We start from the raw sequence: 19635 nt of genomic DNA on the forward strand, positions 1-19635 counted from the left end.
GTGAGGGTTGAAGCTAATTTTCACTTCTGAGCTCACTATGAAATGGTCTAAGTTCAAACTAAAATTCAGCAAGCTATTTTTGGAGAACATTTTGTTTTTCCCATTCCAAACAATAGGAAAAGTGTTTGAAGCCTCAGCTCAAGGGGAAACAAAGCAGTCCAGCAACCTCCCTGGGTGTCTCCGAGCTCTGGCTATGAGAAGAGCCAAGGAGGAAGCACGCAAATATGGACAGGACCACCAGGGAGCAGTAGAGACCTACCGTCAAGTGCAAGTCCCCCACCTTCAGCGGGGAAGATTCTGTACCCAAGGTGTGCCGGCCAGCACGTTGGGGTGGGTAGTGGTGTCTGGTCTACACAGAAACAGGTAGAGGCAAGCCCTGCCTGTTCACATTCTGTCTCTGCACTCAGAGGATTGCCTTGTGCGTGTCAGTCCTCCTATTTAAACCCCTTTCCCTGTCTGCAGAGAGGTGTAAGGCCACCCACAAGTCCATGTGAGTGAGAACACCATTATCCAACCTCCGGCAAAGCACCCAGGGTGGGTCCTGACTCACACAGGCCCCAATAATGCTGCTCCCTAGCCTTCCCTTACCAACTGCCAAGGAAAGGGCAAAGCTCATATGGGGCCTGTGGCCACAGATAAGCATCTGTGAGGCAGGGAATCCATCCCAAAGGCATTCAATCCCACGGATAAGCATCTGTGAGGCAGGGAATCCATACCATTGACATTCGAATGGAGAATGTCAATGAATTACTCTCCAACTGTGGCCCTTGTTGAGTCTGGGGTGGGTTTGGTCTCTCTTCTGGACCAGTTGTCCCTCAGATCACAAAGAAAAGGCACCAGCACAGGTGAAAATAATGGCAAACTTTATTGGCATAAATGACAGGGATTGAAATGGGGGAAAGCCAAGTTAGAAGTTTACAGAGAAAAAAAAATTAAAATCAAATCATCAAATAATCATTGACCCAGAGGGTGGACCCCAGAAACCCCAGTTACTCTAGAGGAGGGGCTTGGGGCAGGTCACTGTAAACAGAGCAATAAGGCCTATGGGTAGAAGTGGAGACATCAGGTCTTTGGAGGGGACTGGCTGACCTCCCCAGACCTGGGCTGCTCCCAGCCCTGCCATGATGGAGGGACCCTCTTCTGAGACCCCAGTGCATTCCGCTTCTGTTGTGAAGACAGCAGGATGGTCTGGATCTTCTCTCTTTAGACCCCACTGGGGCTCCTTCCCGCTGAGTAAACCCCAGGCCAGCCTGCTATTTCCGCTTGGGGAGAGCTCTGGGAGCTTCCCATTGCTTCCGAAGGCTCCTGTCCCTCTGCCCAGAGTCCTACCAGGCCCCCACCTTGCAACAACCTGGGCCTTTCTCCCCAGACCTCCAGTCTCCAGGGAAAGCAGGAAATTTGGGAGGTGATGCACCCAGTGGGAATCAACATGGTCAAAATCAAACACCAGCTTTCCTGAGAAGGCAGAAGAGCCCCAGAGAAGTGGTGAGGAGGCTGAGTATGTTCAGTGCATTCTCTTTGTTGCCAGGAAGTTCACAGGGGAGCAGATGCTCCTAATGGCTTAGACAGGAAGCAGCACCCCAAAGTGCACTTTCCCTTTCTCCTCCCTCAGGAACGGGATGGATGAGGTTCAGAATGAGGTTCAGAATCGTAGGCCCCAAAGGGCAAGATACCCTTAGGCCAGTTTCAGTTCAGAGCTTGCTGGCCTGGGTAGTTAAGGAAGGGCTTTCAAAATACAGCAGTTTATAAAATCGTCCTGGTGAGCTGTGAAGTTAAAGGGGAGTCACAGAGCTGCTCCGAGTTCACCTGCTTGTGCTAAGAAAAAATAAAATACAAATTGCTTCCCCACCCCAAGCCCTTAGTACAAGGCAAACCCCATCCACAGCCACTGTCACCAAGAAGACCAGTGGCAGTGGAAAAGGAGGAAGTACAAAAGGGGCCTTTAAAATCTTGTCAAAATTATTTTGTATAGAGAGTAAAAGCATCACAGATAGTATGAATTCAAACCTCGGTGTAGAAATCTACCAAAGTTGGTACAGTGTCCAGGCTCAGGGTGAAACCCCCCACCTCACACCATCCCTGGAGACGGAGGAAGTGATTATAAAATGTTATTGCTGGAGAGGCCTTTCTCAGTAGAACCAGAGCAGTTATGGGGGGCCAGTGAGGGGCAGTCACCCAGGCCTGGGGAGACCAGAGGGTGGGAGGAGCTCATGGAGCTTCCATGACCCCTGGGGCACATCTGCCCCTGGATGGAGGGTTTATGCTGGCATTTTCTGGAGGGGTCTGGGTATCCCTCAGAATGAGGATAATTATGTCAGGAGGAAATAAGATTAAAAAGAGACCCTCTGCCCTACCTGCCTCCCCTCTGGCTCCAATGCCGAAATACAAGTGAGAGAAGGCTCCAGTGCGGGGTGCTGGCCTGGCCAGGAGGGTTTGTGGGGACACACGTGGGGTGGGCTGGGGCCCTCCAGCCTCCACCTCTGGGGAGGAGGAGGAGCTGGCAGCCTGGCAGAGTTGCAGAGGAGGAAGGAGGCCGAGAAGCTCTGGCATGGGAAGAAAAGCGGTGGGACCCCTCACGGCCCTCTTCATCCTGCACCAACTGAGGACATCCCAGTTCCAGTCGGGTCTGCCCCTTCGCCCCTGGGTGAGGCCTCTGGGTCACAGTAGCAGTTAGGGAGACTGGGCCAGAGAAGGGGGGGCGACAAAGGGACGAGGTCACCTAGCAAAAGAGCTTGAGGAAGCAGTTCTGACAGTAAGGCTTGTCGTTCTGCTCCTTGAAGGTGCCCTTGTTGAGCTGCTTGAGGCAGAAGGCACAGACAAAATGCTCCGGGTGGAACTTCTTGGCCATGGCGGTAATGCAGCGGCCTGTGATGGGCTTCTGGCAGCCGGAGCACAGCGAGCCCCTCCGCTCATGATAGTGCACCTCACAGTAGGGCTGCCCGTCGTGCTCAAAGAAGCTGCCGTTGACAAAAGGTGTGAAGCATTCCTGCCAGGCAGAAGTGAGGGTGGGAAGAGGCAGGGGGCTCAGGCTGGGGCGGGGGCCCAGGCAGCTCCCAGCTTGATGGGCAGGAGACAGTCAAGGTAATGACTCCCACTTGTTAAGCATTTCCTATGTACCAAGTGTCACATTAAACACTTGTTGAATCGCATCTCCACCTTCTGGCTAAGATCAAGTGTTAACACTTGTTGAATTCTCACAGTAGAGGAGGCAACTGAGGCACAGAAGTGAACTGACTTGTGCAAGGTCACACAGCTATTAAGGTGCACAGCCTGGATTCAAACACAGGTCTAACTGCTGGGCACTTAACCAGGTGGCTGTAACAGTGTGCCCAGAAACCCACAAGCACACTTAGGTATAAAAGGCTCTGAGAACTCCTGCAGTCAACAGTGTTTCCCAAACTTACCTGGTCAGAAAGCCCTTGCTGGATCACTAATAATTTAATCTGTGGGCTCCCATTACCCCCAGAATGCGGTTTGGAGACCAATTTCCATTGAGACTGCTAAATGTTTGCATTATCTCATTTAATTCTCATACACCCTTCCGCTGAGTGTGACCAGTCCCAGGGCCATTGCACAGGGTGAGGCTAGGGGACACATCTACCTTGCTTTTGGTTTCTCCCAGCCTCAGTATGAGCGTGCCCTGGCCCAGGACCCACTGGCCTTGAGGAAGCATACCCCTGCCTGCTTGCCCCATGAATAAGGCCACATGACAGTTCCAAGTTGGACCCAGAGAGCACAACAAGGGAGGCCCCTCTCCCCCCACTGCCCGCTCCCGGTCCCCTCCAGATACAGGGTCAGGGGTGGAGGGTGCTCCTTACCCGGCACACAAAGCACTCAGGGTGCCAGAGGGTGTTGAGGGCCGAAATGTAGTTCTCCAAGATGGCCCGGGCACAGCCGCCACATTTGGGGGCAAACATGTCAAAGTAATCCTTCCGGCAGTAGGCCTTGCCATCTTTCTCATGGAACCCTGAGGAGCAGCGGTTTGGGGGGCAGAGTCATGCTCTCCAGAGGGGGCAGCCCTGATTCCAGCATGAGCCAAGTCTCCCACCCCACCTCCCCAGCACGCCCAGGGGGCAGCGAGTTCATCTCAGTACCTTCGGGACCAAAGAAGGCTCCACACTGGGCACAGAAGAAGTGCTCAGGGTGCCACGTTCGGTCAAGGGCTGTCACCACTTTCTGTAAAGGCAAAGTGGGAGATCAGGGCCGAGCTGCCACACCCCTGGACAGATACCACAGCTGAGACTCGGGCAAGGCCGTCCTTCCACCACTAACCCCACCCAGCTCCCCACCAAGGGAAGAGCAAAATATCTCTAAGATCAGATTTTCTCCCAATTGTGCTCTGAATTCCACTGTGAATTCTGTCGTATTGAAGGATGTGACGTGCCAGAGCCCCCTCTCTCCCTTAATCTTCATGTGTGGTCAAGGTCACAGGTTCTACAGTGACTCCCACTGTACAAGTGAAGAACTGTAGGCTCAGAGAGGCTAGGTATTTCCCTAACATTACACAGCAGGAAGGTGAGCACTCTACTTCATTTATCAGGGGAGGGCTCCCAACCTCTGGGAGTCTCCATAGAAGGAGTCTGGGATGGTGAGTGGAGGGACTGGAGGGGCCAAGCATTGAGCCTGGTTTGAAATCCAGCCCCACAGTTTTCTAGCCGTGTGAGCTCGAGCATGAGACAGGACCTCTCTGAGCCTCAGATGGCCCCACCTGCATCCTCAGAGGGTTACAGAAGATGGTATGAGCCAATGTGGCTGCTCCTCCACACCATGCCCCAGAACTTACATCCAGAATAGGGCCATTGCAGTAGTAGCAGCGTGGAGAGAAGAGGTTGTGATAGTCCTTTTCACAGTAGGGCTGTCCATCCCTCTCAAAGAAGTTCCGGGATCCAATCTCCTCCTGGCAGTGGGTGCAGACGAAATGCTCTGGGTGCCACGTCTTCCCCATGGCGGTCACAACCTGCAGACGGAGGTGGAATGTGGCTCAGGGCCCTGGCCTGCCACAGAGCAGCAAAGGTCCTATCCACCTGCCACACCTCCCCGCCCCACCTCCACTTCTCATCACCTGCCCAGCAATGGGCTTCTTGCAGGCCCCGCAGACACCCTTGGCAACTGTGGCAACACCCAATTTGTTCAGGTCAGACTGCAGGCTCCCCAGCATGCTATCTAGCTGGCTCCCGGGCTTTGGGGGCCCTTCTGGGGGAGAGCTGCTCCCCGTCTTCCCCTGGGCCATGAACTGTGGAGAAAGAGAGAAAGGGTTTGTCAGGGCATCCAGGGCTAGGGGATGGCACCCCACGGCACTGGGGGCTTTTCTCCCTCCTGGACAGGTGGGCTCGCTGAGGGAAGAAGTTCAACCTCCTCTGGGGCCTCACAAGCCCTAAAGCAGAGACAGGCATCCACAAGAGGTCCTGGGGGCCAGAGGGGCTCACAGCACCCTGCAGGCTTGACCAGGGCCCAGGAAAACACAGCAAACAGGTCACTAAGCCCTCGGCCTAGGCACTGACCCCTCCCTGGTCCTGCCCTTCGGGACTGCTCTGCCTGCCGTTCGGAGACCATCTGGCTGCCCCACACAGCTCCCCATCCACTCTTTGTTCCAGACCATGGATCTTGGATAGGAGAGGGAACAAGAACAAGAAAAAAATTTTTAATTAAGGAAGAAAGAGAGACCTTGTAATTAGACCATTTTATAAGAGGAAATTTAGGATGGGATAAGAGGGTTTCCCCCCACCAGCAGTATTAAAATCAGGAGGAAATGTCCAGAGAAAAACAGTGTTGAGAGAGGCCAAAGGAGAGATGAGAGGAAGAGGGAGGTGAGCCAACCAAAAGCTCAGGACACAGGAAAGCAGGACAGGGAGGTGGCTGGGGCCAGAGAGCAGAGGCCTCCCCGGAACTGGGCCTCGGGCTGGAGGCGGGGGGACAGGTTTGGTTTCCCTTCTGGGAATGGCTTCCTCAGCAGAGTCTGGGGCAGGACCAACAGGTGGCAGGACAGGGCAGGCAGAGGGAGCCCCACAGGAAAGCAAGAGGACAGCTGATGTCCCAGGGGTGGGAGACCGGACACCAGGTTAAGTGAGGGTCCAGGGTCAAGGCCAAGTCTAAGGAAGGACTGTGGTGCCGTGCTGGGCTTGTGTGCAGAGGGACACAATGTGTGTATGCATGTGTGCGTATACGTGTGTGCAAGGTGGGGACACACTTGGGCAGCAGGATGGGGACAGGTAGGGGCCCCAGGCAGCCTGCCTGCATCGAGGAGAAGAGCGGGTCCTCGTCAGTCTGGCAGCTCACGGACCTCAGAGTGTGGGGTGCAGGGGCAGGAGGGATCAGGCCCTGCATGCCCTCTTCCTGCAGTACCCCCCTAGCACTCTGGAGCCTAAGGGAACCCTGGGGGAGAGCTGGGGGCCCCAGGACCCAAGGGGCAGCTGGGGGAGAAGAGCTGCTGGCCGAGGAGTCTTTTCGATGCTGGAGCAATGGGACAGGAGGAGAAGGAGGAGCCAGAACAGAGACGGTTCTTCTCAGAGGAATGGGAGAGCCAGGAGGGAAGACAACCTGGGGAGAGGAGAGGAGGGAGAGAGATGAAGACTACAGGGGAAAGCCAGCACAGAGAGCAGGGCACAGAAGGGCGAGACGGGCCTTCCCACTCCAGCACCAAGAGTGGGCCAGCCTCACAAGGCCACAGGATGCCCCCCCCACATACATCTCCCCCTCAGCCAGGGGAGATTCGGGACACCTGCCATCCTGGCCCAGCCCCAGCATCTCCTCGCTACCTTCTCTACAAGCTGCCCCCCTGCCCGCCTCCCGCACGGCTGCACAGTGATGACGACGCCCTCGGTCAGCCAGTCCTCTGCAGAGGCCCCCACTGCCTCCTCCTCCTCTGGCTGGATGCCCAGCCGACCCTGCAGCTCTGCGATGAGCTGCTCCTGGGACGGAGTCCTGCTCAGGGTGGCGGGGTCCAGCCGGCGGCGAGGGGAGGGCTCCCGGGACATGGGGTGTGCGTGGCCCGTCTCCCGGCTCCTCCTGATCACGGATCGGATCTGAGGGTGAGGGGAGGCTGTTACAGGCCCACTCTGGGCTCCCCGGAGATGCTCAGTCCACACTCAGATGCACAGGGGAAGGGAGGGCAGAACAAAACTGCCAGAGCAGAGCCAAGCTGCGAGGGGCAGGAAGCGGGGGGCAGTCAGACCCTTCCACCGCGTGTCTGGCTGACCTTGGGCAAGACACTTCATTTCCAGGGGCCTCAGCTTCTCCCTCCTTGAAATGGAGTGGAAGTATCTTCCTGGTTGCTTTACAGGGTTATTACAAGAATAACTTGAAAGGATGTAAGTGGACATTCTGGAAAGGAAGGGCATAAGGCTTTTCTTTCTGTTTTTGATTTGTAACAGAAAATGTGGTCCTTCTTTCTAGTAAATCTTTTAGGTAGATTATTTTTCTTTACACTATCACTGGCTTTGGGTTTTTTGGTTGTTTATTTTTAATGTTTTACTTTTAATTGATTTTAATTAAGCAAGAAGCAAATAATAATGGTAACATCAGCCAGGGCTTATTAAAGCTCCTGGTAAAGCCCCTGGTCTAAGCACTTTCTAGGCATTATCTCATTTAATTCTCTAGACAGCCTTGAGGGAAGTGGCCATTACCACCCCCATTTAAAAGATGAGAAAACTGAGGTTGTTGGGGGTTGCCCAAGGTCACACAGGTAGCAAGTGTTGGAGGTGTGGTTTGTATTCAGTTCTACCTAGTTCCAAAGCCCATGCTTTTAAACCATTTCACGTACATTAATTACATTACGATGTTGGGGGCAGCTCATCTAAAGGAAAAAGCCTTAAACAAGCAAGAGGCCATTGCCATTAAAAGAAATGTCATGGCCCAGGGAGCCCCACTGGCCCCAGAGAGCCCATTTCTGAGTATTGGTCATCAGGGTCACAGGCCATGGTAGCTCAGGACTTGCGGCCCAAGCAGACATGCACAAAGTGGGAGACTGCATGCGGTTAGCCAGGAGCGGCCCACACTTAGGCCTGCTGAGGGCCATGCCTAGCAGCTGTGCTAGCTTGTGCCTGCCTGGCCAGAGGTGGAAATCCTCTCAGTGGTGTTGGGTGTGTCCATGACCATGGCATGTGGAAGCTCCGACTGTTCCTTCCTGGTCCCAGCAGCAGCTTCGGTGGCGCCCTCTGGCCTCCGGGGGGTCTCAGGTCCCTGGGTAGGCCTGACCAGACTTCCCCTCATGGGCATCTTTCCACCTAACTGCTCCTCATCTACTGGGGCAGGGCAGCTGCTTTCCAGCTCCCCTGGCTCTGCCTTTGCCCTCTCCCGCTGTCCATGGTCCTTCAGGAGACTGCAGGTATCTGGGAAGATGGCCTGACGGCCCGCGGCCACAGCAGCAGACTCAGTTACTTCCTGGAAGCTAGATGCAGCTCCACAGGGAGTCTGGCGCCTGAGTACCTCCAAAGTCCATGGCTGCTCCCACGTGCTGGCTGTGGCCTCCTCTAGGTACAAAGGGTTGGCTACCAGCCCTTGGGGCTCTCCAGACTCCTGGGGACCCATGCCCCCAGCTTGGGGTTGAACGTGGCAGCAGGGAGTCCTGGAGAGCTCACTCATGAAGTTTGGTAGGTCTTTCCAAACTTGAGCCTGGCTCTCTGCACCAAATGGTCCTAGAGAACCCACCGCAGAGAGAGCCCTTGCATTGGAAGTGGCAGGTATCACTCCAAGACCAGCCAAATTAAGCCAACTGGGGGCCACAGGAGGTAGGAGGCCCTGTTCATTACTGTCCTCCATGCAGGGTACATCCAAGGTGTGACCAAGGCCTTGAGAAGAGGGTGTAGAGGTGGATGGCAAGATAACAGAGGGCCCAGGAGGAGGAGGAGAAGGGGAAGTAAGTACATGGTGCAAAGATGGAGCTGAGGTGGGCAGGGAACTCAAGGCCACAGCAGAGGAACTGGTCTAGAGAAGGAGAAAGACAAAAAGCAGACGAGAGAGAAGAGAGATGGGAGAGGTGAGGACAGAAGCTCACTGCAAGGGGCGGGCTCAGCCTCAGGGCTCTGAGAGCCACCAACTACACTGACCAGGGGCTGTCAAGCTGAAGCATGAGGACTGGCCCACGAAGGAGACCCAGACCCCAAAATGGTTTTCTTGGGCTGTACGTCATGGCCCCAGTCAAACCCAGGAGGCAAAAGGCAGCCACTAAGCCAAGCCTGTGGGCCCACCCAAGTCAGAGCAGGTATGAAAGAGAAAAGGCTAAAGTGAGGGGCACCGTGGGGAGAGAGGTGACCAGGGATGCCACCCCAGCACCAGCTGAGGGAGAGTCAGCCACAGGCAGCGGCTCCACCTCCTCCACCCTTGGCTCAACTCACTGTTGCCCCAGACAGTGCCAGCTCTCCTGCGTCGCCCAAGACCTCACTCTGGAGCACAGCAGAGACCAGTGCAGCTTGTCTGGCGCTACTGACTTGCCTCTGACCCTGGCTGCTCAGAACCAGCCCACATGAGGGCCACAGGCCCAGGCTGCTTCCATCCCCCACTGTGAAACCCCAGCTGAAGGGAAGCTTGGAGCTCCCAGGTCACTGGGCACAGGGCCAGGAGCTCACAAATACTCGCTCCCCTTCTCAGATCCCCTAAGTCATGCCCCAAAGGTCTGGGCTGACCCACACAGAAGGGGGAAGTCAGCAGCTGCCGCAGAGTTCAGTCAGTTTCAATCCCCATCAAAGTACTGCATCTGCTAAATCAAACCTCCCGGGCCTGGCAGGCCTGGGGGGCCAGAGGAAAGGAAAGGACTCATGCAGGACTGGCCCAGTGGCCTGGGGGTTGGATTCCCACTGATAGAACTTGTGTCGACTAAGGGGCCTGTGAAGTGATGGGGGAAGGATAGAAGGAGGCTGTGGATTCAGGAGCCAGGGACAGGAAAAAAAGAGGACATGTTGAGAATAGCCAGCGTGGGAGATGGAGCACCAAGGCAAATGACCTCTCAAGCACAGGATCCCAAGTCCCACAGAACCCAGGGAGAACACCCGCCCCTGCCAAGGACAGCCATCAACACAGAGGCCTTTGTCCCAGCCTCCTGACCCCCTGCCTGGGTGGCTGGGGGCTGAGAGCACCCAGGAAGGAAGGAATGTCCCTGCTAAGCATTTCTCTGCCTTCACAGGCTGTGGGCAGCTCAGTCCCTACAGACCTGGTGTGGCCCTCCCGCCCCTGTATCCTGGCAAGTCCCAGGCACTAAAGGGTCAGTCCCCAGCTCCAGGCAAGGCATCCTAACACCGAGGGGCTGAGTTCCACCTACTCACACTGATATATAGGAGGAGAAGAATGGCGGAACCTGAGGGGGCAGGGCAGGGCAGGGAAGAGGAGAGGTCTCAGGGCACCTTAAAATCTGACAGCGAAGCCATCAGCTCGTCCAGCTCCCTGGTGGCAGAGGAGGCGGAGATGCGCGTCTGCTGCTGGCTGGCAGTGACTCGCTGAGGGCTGCCCATCTCGCCCTGGTTCACAGTGATGGCAGGGCTGCAAGGCAGGCACAGCATCAGCTGAGGCCCCGGGAGTCCAGCCCCCATGCTACCCCAGAGTGGCCCTCCCCTCCTTAGCGGACCCACACTTCAGCTCCAACATTAGAGTCCTACCACCTGCAACCCAGGGAAGCCCACTGGCTCCCAGTCTCTCCTGGGGACCCATAATCAGGAGGGAGCTGCTGTCAGCTAAGGGGACAGAACTCCAGGGTAAGCTGATGGGAGAGAACAGAGGGCAGCTCAAATGGCACCTTTCCCGGGATGACAACTCTGGCCCTTCTAGCCCAGTTCAAGCTTGCCTGTTAAACAAGCCGGGGCAGCCATGGGTCTCCCACAACACTGTAGGTACACAAGATTATTCCAACACGGCCACACTGAGAAGAGCTCACAGTTAGTGAGCACTTACCACGTGTACCGTGTGTTATGAGCCAGAAAACATTCCAAGTGTTTTACCTGTATTATTGGGTCTCACCCCTCCTGAAGTAGACAGTCTTGTCCCCTTTAGCCCACATCCCATATCCTATTTTACAGAAGGAAAAGCTGAGGCTTGAGAGCCAACACTTGGTAAGTACAGATTCAAGATCCGAGCCCTGCGGTGCTGCTCCAAAGCCTGTGCTGACAGCCACTAAGCTACAGGCGCCCTCAGCTGGTAATGGCAGCTTTTCCTGATGGATGGTAGCTCACTGAAGGCAGGAAAGGTATCCACGCAATTCATCACCATCCCCCCAGTGCCAGGTGCAGGGCCTGGCAAACAGGCACTCGCAGGAGGACTGGGTGACACTGGGGCCAAGGGAACGGACACTAGGGACAGGTGCTGGTGGGCGAGCCTGGTGGATACTCACACAGGGCTGGGCACGGAACTCTCCAGCTCATCCAGGAGACTCTCCACTCTGGGCCGCACGTCCTCCAGGCCCCGGCCCCCATTCCGCTTGGGCTTCTCTTTTGTCAGGGGCCCGGCTTTACCCGCCAGAGGGCTGTTACTCTCAGGGATGCCATAGTGGGGGCTCAGAGCTCCAGGGAGTGGGGGGCTTGAGTTGTCCTCATCTTAGAAGAGGGAGAGAGAAAGGCTGTTTGGCCCTGAACCTTCCGGGAATCCAGAGGACAGCAGACGGGCTGGGGTTCTGGAAGGCCCCTGCCCCAGGGACCCAGTCCTACCTATGGGGAAGCCTGGGGGATTGTGCTGCACAGCGTTCAGTTCCAGCAGCAGGCGGTCGAGTTCAGAAAGGTTGCTGCCCAGGGAGGAGCTCATCACAGTGGGAGAAGGCTCAGCTGACTTCTGCTTATTGGGGAAGCTTTGAAAGCCAAAGGGAAGACCAAAGTGAGAGGCGCTCCCCAGCTTGGCAGCCCCCAGATTCTCTAGGAGGATAAGGCAGAGAAGATATGAAGTCTCCCCCAGACAGAGAGTGGGAAATGGAGGTGGTGAGAAGAGGGAGGAAGGAAGTCTTGCCTCAGATCTTCTCTACACGGGGTGACATGGCAGCCCAGCCCAGCCCAGCCCAGCCCAGCCCAGCCCAGCGGCTGTGTGGAGATGGCAGCGATAAGGCTGTAAGACTAGCCCGCCCGCCAGTCAGAGAGGCACTGTGAGCTGGCCAGGAGCCCTCCTGAGGCAGAACTCCCACAGGCCCTTGCCACAGCTGAGCCCTGGCCTCAGCTGCCTCCAGGCCCTGCAGTCCCCAGGATTCCCAAACAGGAGGAGCAGGTGCTGGGGGAAGGCTGGGCTGTACCTGTAAACGTGCTCTTCTTCACCGGCGTGGGGGCGCGGAGGGCCAAGGCTGTCCGGGGGGATGGAGGCACTGGAAGTCTTGGCACTAGAGCTGTACACAGGTGACGGGGACTGAGGCTGCAGGAAAGAGAGTGCTCAGAGCCTCCTTGGGGAGGAAAAGGAACAGCCCGAGTCACCCCCAGGAGGCTCCTGCTCACAGCTGGTCTCATCAGGGAATTTCCACACTCTGGCCAAAAGACAGGTGATTAACACTTGGTCATTGGCCCCCTCACGTGGCTTCTGGTGGAGAAAACTGGACATTTCCTAGACTCTCTCCCCATTTCCCTGATCCCATTTCTCTTCTGGCTTCCCAGGCCACTTCCAGACAAGTTCCTTTTGTCCCAAAGCCTCAGTCCCCTGTCTTCCTGGCCCCTGGCCCCACCTTACCTGCTGGTGGACGAATCGGGAGTTGCTGGGCTGCCACTGGTCTAAGGGGTCAAGGACCGTGCCATTGAGGGCCTCACTGGACGGGGGTGGAGGGACAGGGGGTGGCACGACAATCTCCTGGTATGTGTGGTTTCCAGTTGGATATGAATAGGGGGTCTCCTCAGACAAGAAGACAGGCCGTTTGGAGATGTGGGAGGTGGTGGACTCCAAGTCCGCCAGCAAGGCGTCTGCAGAGAGAAGGAGCAGGGAGCTGGTAAGACCAGGGAACTAACTCTCCAATAACTGAGCTCCCTGCCTGCACCCAGGAGTTAGTGACTTCTGAGCACCTGCCCCGCCCATGGTAGAAATGACCAGCCTTGGGTCACAGAGATGCCAGGCCAGAAGAGCCTGGCTAAGAACCAGCTCCCACAGTTCACCTCTTCTCCCCAGCCCAAGACTAAAGGTACTCTGGAGGCTCTGGGGCTGCCCTTGGGGCTCTCCTACCTCTTGGAGTCAGGCACCTACTTTCCCTCCGGACGGGGCTCTGCAGCTGGCTGGCTAGGAGTCAGAAATGCCTGCCTGGAACTCACACGGTGACTCCGCAGGGCAAGGCGGAGAGATCGGGTGGGCGGGAGGGGCCCCACGTCATGGGGAGGGGCCAGGGTAGTGCCAGGTCCCACTTAATCTTCAGGAGCCTAGGTTTTCTCAGACTGGAGAGGCCTCTGGAGTGGCCCCTGCCTTCCTGATCAGGTAGAAGCTGAACTCCCCGCTCCAAGCTCTTCCTGAGGCTCCGGGATACAGGGTGAGGTGTGTGAGGAGGTGGGGGCTGGGCCAAGGCTGGTGCAGTGTTCCCCACCCTCTTGGCCAAGCAGGGGGCAGGAATGCTCTGTAGGCTGTTTCTGCAGAATCCTGGCAAGCAGCCTGGCCCCAGAGGCTCCAGGGCCCCACTATTCTGCTTTTAACAGCAGCAAGGGAGCCGAATCAGCCCTCGAGTGCAAGCTTCCATTACCCCTGCAGTGGGCAGCCAAGGGGCCTGGATCTCCCCAGTCTACAGACAGGGTACAGCTAGAGGGGCAGGGGCAGGAACTGCCACACCCACACACCCACACCCCTACCCCACGTCAGCCCTCCCGTCCTAGGTCCACAACAGCTCTGCCGCCCAGAGAGCCTGCCTCACACACCACACCCTCATCCTGCTGTGCTCACAGACTTGCTCACTCTCACCTCCCTGGTGACCTGCTGGGGCTCAGGGAATGCTCAGGCCTTGGCCCTTGGGACAATACCCATCAGAAAGCAATGGCTGCATTTATGGCCATTTACCAGTAGCAGTCATTGTGCTTGGCCCTGGTATTCATGGTCTCTCAGTTTATCTCCCCAATACCTCATGAAGTTGGAATTCTGATCCTCCCTTTACAGATGTAGAAACAGGCTTTGAGAGATGGTGGAACTTGCCCTAGATAACAGAGCAAGTGAGTGACAGGACTATCTGACTCCTCAGAAGCCTCAAACCCCAAAAATCTGGCCTGCATGAGTCTGCTGTGATCACAAAATGATGTCATATTTAAACGGTACAACTTCCTGAATGTAGGGGCCCAAGCTCAGAGAGCTGCCAGTCTGATCCTTCCTTGTGGCCCTGTCCCCAATCCTACCCCTGCTTGGCAGAGGGAAACAAGACCCTCCCCCAGGGCCTTGGTGTGGGCCCACACCTCCCAGTTGCCTTCCCTGTGCTCCTACCCACAAAGCCAGCCATACCTACCCCCAGCTCCTACCCAGCTGGTCAGAGGGGAAGCTGGCTGCAAAGCCCAGGCCCCAGGGGCCAGTAGCCCAGCACAGATCTCCTGACTTCCAATTAAGGTCAGCTCCTGCAGCCCCTCCCCTTCCAGGTCCTTTGGAAGAGTCTAGCTTCCTGTCCCTAGCAAACCGAAACTAGAGGGAGTCAGCGCTTATCTAGGTAACGGCGGAAAAGGAATGACTGTCCAGAGCCAATCCCAGTGGCCTCTTCATGGCCACACCTGCTGCCTTGCTTCACGTAGCAGCACCGTTTCTTCAGGGCTCAATCTGCCAGGGGCTGAGTCTCTCTTTCTCCACAACATGCAGAGCTAGCTGGGAAACCCCACAGGGCTCCCCATTGCAGGTAACAAATGCACCCCAGGTAGGGACTACAGGAGCAGCTGCCGCATGTGAATGCCCACCCGTGTGAGAGTAGCCTGTGTCACCTCCCTTCCTCCTCCCAACACCACCAGCATGGATAGCAACGCTAAGGTTCAGAGAGGCAGTCACGTCCCTGTGCTGCCAAAGCTGGCCGAAGTGACGCAGCTGAGATCTGAACTCATGTCTCTCAGGCTCCAAACACCCAATAGAAGCTAGGTGGTTGACCTATCCCATCAAACTGCCTGAGTCAGGAGCTCCACTGTCCCCTGCACTAAATACCCTCTCCCCTCACTCAAGACCTGACTGTAAGTCTGGCTTATTGGTTTATAGATTGGATTCTGGTTTATGACTTCAGCAGGCTCTTTTCAACCCAGATATATCTGTTGGTTGGAAGGAGAAGTCCTAGGGCATGAAGACAAAAGATTATAAGTTCTGGACTTGAGCCAGAGCTGAGTTCAAGTTCCAGCATCTCTGTTTACTATCCACGGCCACATAGAAACAGCTTGGCTTCTCTGAGCCTCAGCTTCCTCAGTAAGCTGGGGTTCACAATTCCTACCTACCACCTTCTGTGAAGTTTACATGGGATAGCAGATAGCAGTCCTATCCCCAGTGCATGGGAAGCTGCAAACATCAGATCTTATTTGCTTTGTGAAATTCAGAAAAAGATTTTCCTTCAAGGAGATCAGGGTGGGACTTCTCCTAAGTCTTCTGTGGGTAGAATCTGGGTAGGACATGAAAAAGGCAACCTTGGTAAGATAAGCAAAATAAAGTAACATTCAAAGTGAAATGTGTAGATGGATGTCGGGGAGAGGAGAAGGCACATCATTTTCCAAACGTGTGTCCATCTGAACGAGAGTGAGGGCCTACACAGGCACAGGGTCTCTGGTATAGCTTCCTCCTCTCTCTCCGAGTCTTTGCTAAATGACTGGACAGGACTTGGTGTCACTATCTCCCAAAACCCCCCCAAACACCTCAGGGAAGATAGGAATATAGGTGGCAGCCAAGGAGTGCACTCTGGCCTCTACTCTGGGTTCCTATGGGTACAAAAGCCTGCTATCTCCCCACAGGCTACAAAATGGTTACCAAAGTGTCCTTTGGTAACCGAAGGCCAAAGCCTCCTCCCTTGCTCAGCAAACTCGTCCTTTGCTTGAGTAAACAGACAGCAGATGGAAGACTGCACAAAGAAGTCTACTTGCAGGCAGCGCCCCATGGGCAGCCAGTTTCCAGCTACAGCTACAGCCTGGTACCCCTTCTGAATACCCTAGACCACCAGGCTGACAGTCCTTCTAGTCATACCCAAAGAAGGTACAGAGCAAATGCCATGGGAATACACCCTTTTCCCACCATTTCCTCCGCATCTCTCCACCATGTTTCTGGGTCCAGGCCTGAGACCCTTGGGCGAGTGAGAGCCACTAGAACCACCCAAGTCACCCTGTGGAAAGAAGCTCTCCCTGAAGCTCCCCAACTCTTCTCTGGAGGAAACCATCCTAGACTCTACAGGCTTTTTGCTTCTCTGGACCAGCTGATGCAGGCCCTGGCGCTTCCATCCATAGAAGAGCGAAGGCTGAGGTCTCTGGGTGAGGCCATCCAACGTGTGTGTGAAGGGGAGGGGTTCTGTTTAGGAAGGTGGGGAGAGGGCGACGGCAGGCTGGGTGCAGTCTCCAGCGCACCAGAGGTAAAGGCCACCCAGCTACGCCCTGTTGGCGAAGGGGGCCCGCTTCCCGCCAGAGGGCACTGTTGGCCCATCGGCTCCCTGCCGCCGGGAGTAACCGAAAATAACCTCGCGCAATCACAGTTCGAGTCAGGGAAGACCGGGGAAAACCCGGTAGCCCCCGGCCATGGGTGCAGAAATTTCAATCCCCAGAAAGCTCAGCTGAGCTGGAGGGGCACAGCAGCTTACGAGGAGGGGCACGAGGTGGCCTAAGCGCCAAACTTCCTTCTCTGGCTGGAGCAATCATTTGAAGGCGCGACCCGAGAGTGACGCAGCCTTTGGGGTTCCGGAGACCCACGGGACGCCAGCCCTTCACAGATGCAGCGCCCGCAGGCGCCAGGGCAGACGCAGCCGTTCGGATCAGCAGCGGCGGCTCCCTGCCAGGAGGACACCCGGGAACTGGAGCTGGGCGAGCACAGCACACGCGGACCAGCCCCAGGCTAAGAGGCCCTTCCCTGGGCCCCAGCGACCCGGCAAGCTTAATCCTGAGGGTTTGGGTAGGAGCAGCCCCCCAGGGGTTAAAATGCAGGCATCCTGGCTGGCTGCCCCGAGAGGGAGGGGACCAAAGGGCCGGTCTGCCCGCATTCCAGGGCAAATGCTACAGCTGCGCCCCTCACATTCCCAAACCAACCCTGGGGCACAGGATGGAGGGAGTCCTGGGCCCCCTCATGCCCCCAGTGTAGGGCTGACCCCAGGCCGTAGCTCTGGGGTCCTAGGCTGATGCATGGACACGTGGCACCCAAAAATAAGCTAAAGAGAATCAACGAACCCCTTCTACCTCCACTGTCAACTGGAGTACAGAACAAGTCAGGGGTCTTTTTTAATAGCTTGGCTTCCTCCTACCCAAGCCCTGGCCACTTCTTAGTGTGATAAAGACTGTCAAGACCAGAGGAGCTGGACAGGCACACTGAGAATGAGACAAAGGTCCACCCAGGGTCTCTCAATGTGTGCTAGGGGTCAGAGCTGTGAAGGACCCAGAACTATTCCATTCCCTCCCGCCAGGCTCAGGGAACACAGATGTTAGAACCTGCACAGGGCAATTCTGAGTCACAGACTGCTCAGTGGCTGAGTTGCTTGGCCAGGCTGCTTAACTGCTCTTGTGCCTCAGTTTCCTTTCTGATAAGAATTCCACCATCTGACAGCAGTAAGGATTACATGAAAAAAATGGATATACAGTGCTTGCCTATCACAGCCCCCAGAATAGAGCACACCGCAAACGGGAGGGGAGTTGCTGAAGGAGCTTATTTCCAGAGATGGTCAGCCCTGGAGGAGAAAGAGAGAACACTTCCCCATCCTATCTCACTTCTGAGGCACAGGACACTATAAGCCTGTATTAGAAGTTAGGGGTGCCATTCTGAGGAAAATAGTCATCCTGGAGAAACTTCCCCACCAGGACTCCAAGGATGGGGCAGAGACACGCAGGCTGTCAGCCTTTCCCAGAGCTCACAGGCTTCCCTGGATGCACCACTCCTCCACCTGGCAGCCCCAGGCAGACCTAGAAGAGGCGGGGTACTTCAGCCATCAGGAAAAAACCGCTTCAACAAGCCTTGTATTCTTGAGGCCTGGCCTAGAAGATACCCATGGTAAGAACAGGATATTTTCAAGACTCAGCTCACCCACCTTCTCTCCACAGGTCAGTTGGACTCAGCTTTCATTGCCCTAGGCAGGGGCTGGCAGTTTCCTTAGGAGCTGACAAAGCAGAGGGAAGGAGTAGCAAGCACTGTCCCCCCAAGCGCGAGCACAGGCAGCAAGGGGCTCCCCCATAGCCCAGCACCAGCTGTCGGTCCTTGCCATTTACTATCAGATCCAGACTTTCAGACAGCACCAGTTGGCAGTTCCCTTCCCCATGGGTCCTGAGAAAGCTCAGCCTTATGAACTCAGAACTCTGGAAAAGGGAGTTTTCAGTACCCCGGCTAACCACCTGCAGGGCCTTGGTGGCCTACAGTGTCAGGGAAACTCGCCGGCCTCCTGATGGCTGCCGGTGCTGCCCAGCCCTTCCTAAGGAAGGAGTTAATGTAAACACCAGGACCAGCTCCTCGGGATGGTCTCATCTCATCAGCCCCTTTGCTGAGACTCTTCCAGATTAGGAAGGAGAACAGAAGCAGAAGGCATCTCCCCACAGCCCCAAGCACATGAGCAGTTAGAGCGGAGGTCATCTAATCCGCAGTGGGGTACTTTTACTCGGTGAGTAACTCCCCAGGAATGGGAGCTGGGTATATTTATCCTGATAACTGTCCTCAGAGGAAAGGCAGATCTGTGTGACCAGTAAAGGCCAATCCACAATTAGGCCAGACCCACTCCACCCTACCCCAGCCCAGGGACCCAGGGCCTGGCCACTGTCTAGTAATTCACTCTCCTGGAGGGTCCTTCCCTGCCAATTTGGATTCTTGTCAACTGACCACCTCCCTCCAAGAATTAAGCTCTAGAGAGCAGGGCCTTGTCTCCCCTGCTCAGTCCCATATTCCCAGCAGCTAGAACGAATAACTCACTGAAAGAGGGCCTGCGAGGAAGAGGAAAATGGGGAAGGAGTAGTGAGCAGAGAAAACAGCCAGTGCAGAGCAGGAACCAGGATGGCAGGAGTCCAGACCTGGCCTGCTGGGTGCCCATCAATGGGCAGAACCATCTCTCTGGGTTATCTTCTCTAGCTGCAAAATGGGCAGAACCCAATTTGTCTCCACTCCTGGTAACAAGCTCTGAGGAGACAATACAATCTTGGTTGAAACTTATATAGCACTTTTGAAGTCTTTGGAGTTTGTCTAAATCCAAGACGTCACCATTATCTGAATCCCAGACAGGAACCACTCTCCTTAAAGGATGGATGAGAAATGATCGATACCACAGTATCATTTAAATATTTAATAGCCACGCCTGGAGGTTATGAAGACTTATCCACCCTTCTTTGCTGACTCATACCTCACTCAATAGGAACTGCCGTTCTACTCTCGCAGCCCTAAAGGAAGTGTGGGTTGGGGTGACACACAGGAAGCCAGGGGAGCAGGCTGGAGTCTTCCAACCTGCTGCTGGGAATGGTGGGAGGTGGCCCTATGGATGAGGCACATGTCCTGGACTTCCCACATGCCTAGGAGGGTGGACTCCCGTCTTCTGAAGGGCCGTTCTTCTCAGGGGCTTGATACAAGGTGAGTATGCTGGCAGGTTGTCTTTAATTGGGCTTG

At 55.7% G+C, this 19635-nt stretch overlaps 1 protein-coding gene across 4 annotated transcripts in view; it reads right to left on the reverse strand.

The window, feature by feature from the left end:
* Positions 1–846: 846 nt before the first annotated feature.
* The window catches only part of PXN (paxillin), a 43918-nt gene continuing 25129 nt past the window's right edge, over positions 847–19635 (reverse strand). For 2 of the 4 annotated variants that reach the window (XM_073223966.1, XM_036993400.2), the window contains 14 exons: positions 12622–12848; positions 12197–12312; positions 11628–11764; positions 11315–11516; positions 10335–10470; positions 8044–8922; positions 6756–7022; positions 6232–6537; positions 5502–5603; positions 5063–5233; positions 4784–4957; positions 4095–4176; positions 3819–3967; positions 847–2986 (listed from right to left, as the gene is read on the reverse strand). In XM_073223966.1, coding sequence (XP_073080067.1) covers positions 2720–2986; positions 3819–3967; positions 4095–4176; positions 4784–4957; positions 5063–5233; positions 5502–5603; positions 6232–6537; positions 6756–7022; positions 8044–8922; positions 10335–10470; positions 11315–11516; positions 11628–11721 — 2829 coding nt within the window. In that variant the 5' untranslated portion in view covers positions 11722–11764; positions 12197–12312; positions 12622–12848 and the 3' untranslated portion in view covers positions 847–2719. Of the gene's footprint in view, positions 2987–3818; positions 3968–4094; positions 4177–4783; positions 4958–5062; positions 5234–5501; positions 5604–6231; positions 6538–6755; positions 7023–8043; positions 8923–10334; positions 10471–11314; positions 11517–11627; positions 11765–12196; positions 12313–12621; positions 12849–14356; positions 14453–19635 lie in introns of those variants that run through there. The other 2 variants (XM_073223967.1, XM_036993401.2) reach the window with 2 other exon arrangements.

The sequence above is a fragment of the Manis javanica genome, chromosome 15 (assembly GCF_040802235.1).
Source record: "Manis javanica isolate MJ-LG chromosome 15, MJ_LKY, whole genome shotgun sequence".
NCBI classification, from domain to species: Eukaryota; Metazoa; Chordata; class Mammalia; order Pholidota; family Manidae; genus Manis; species Manis javanica.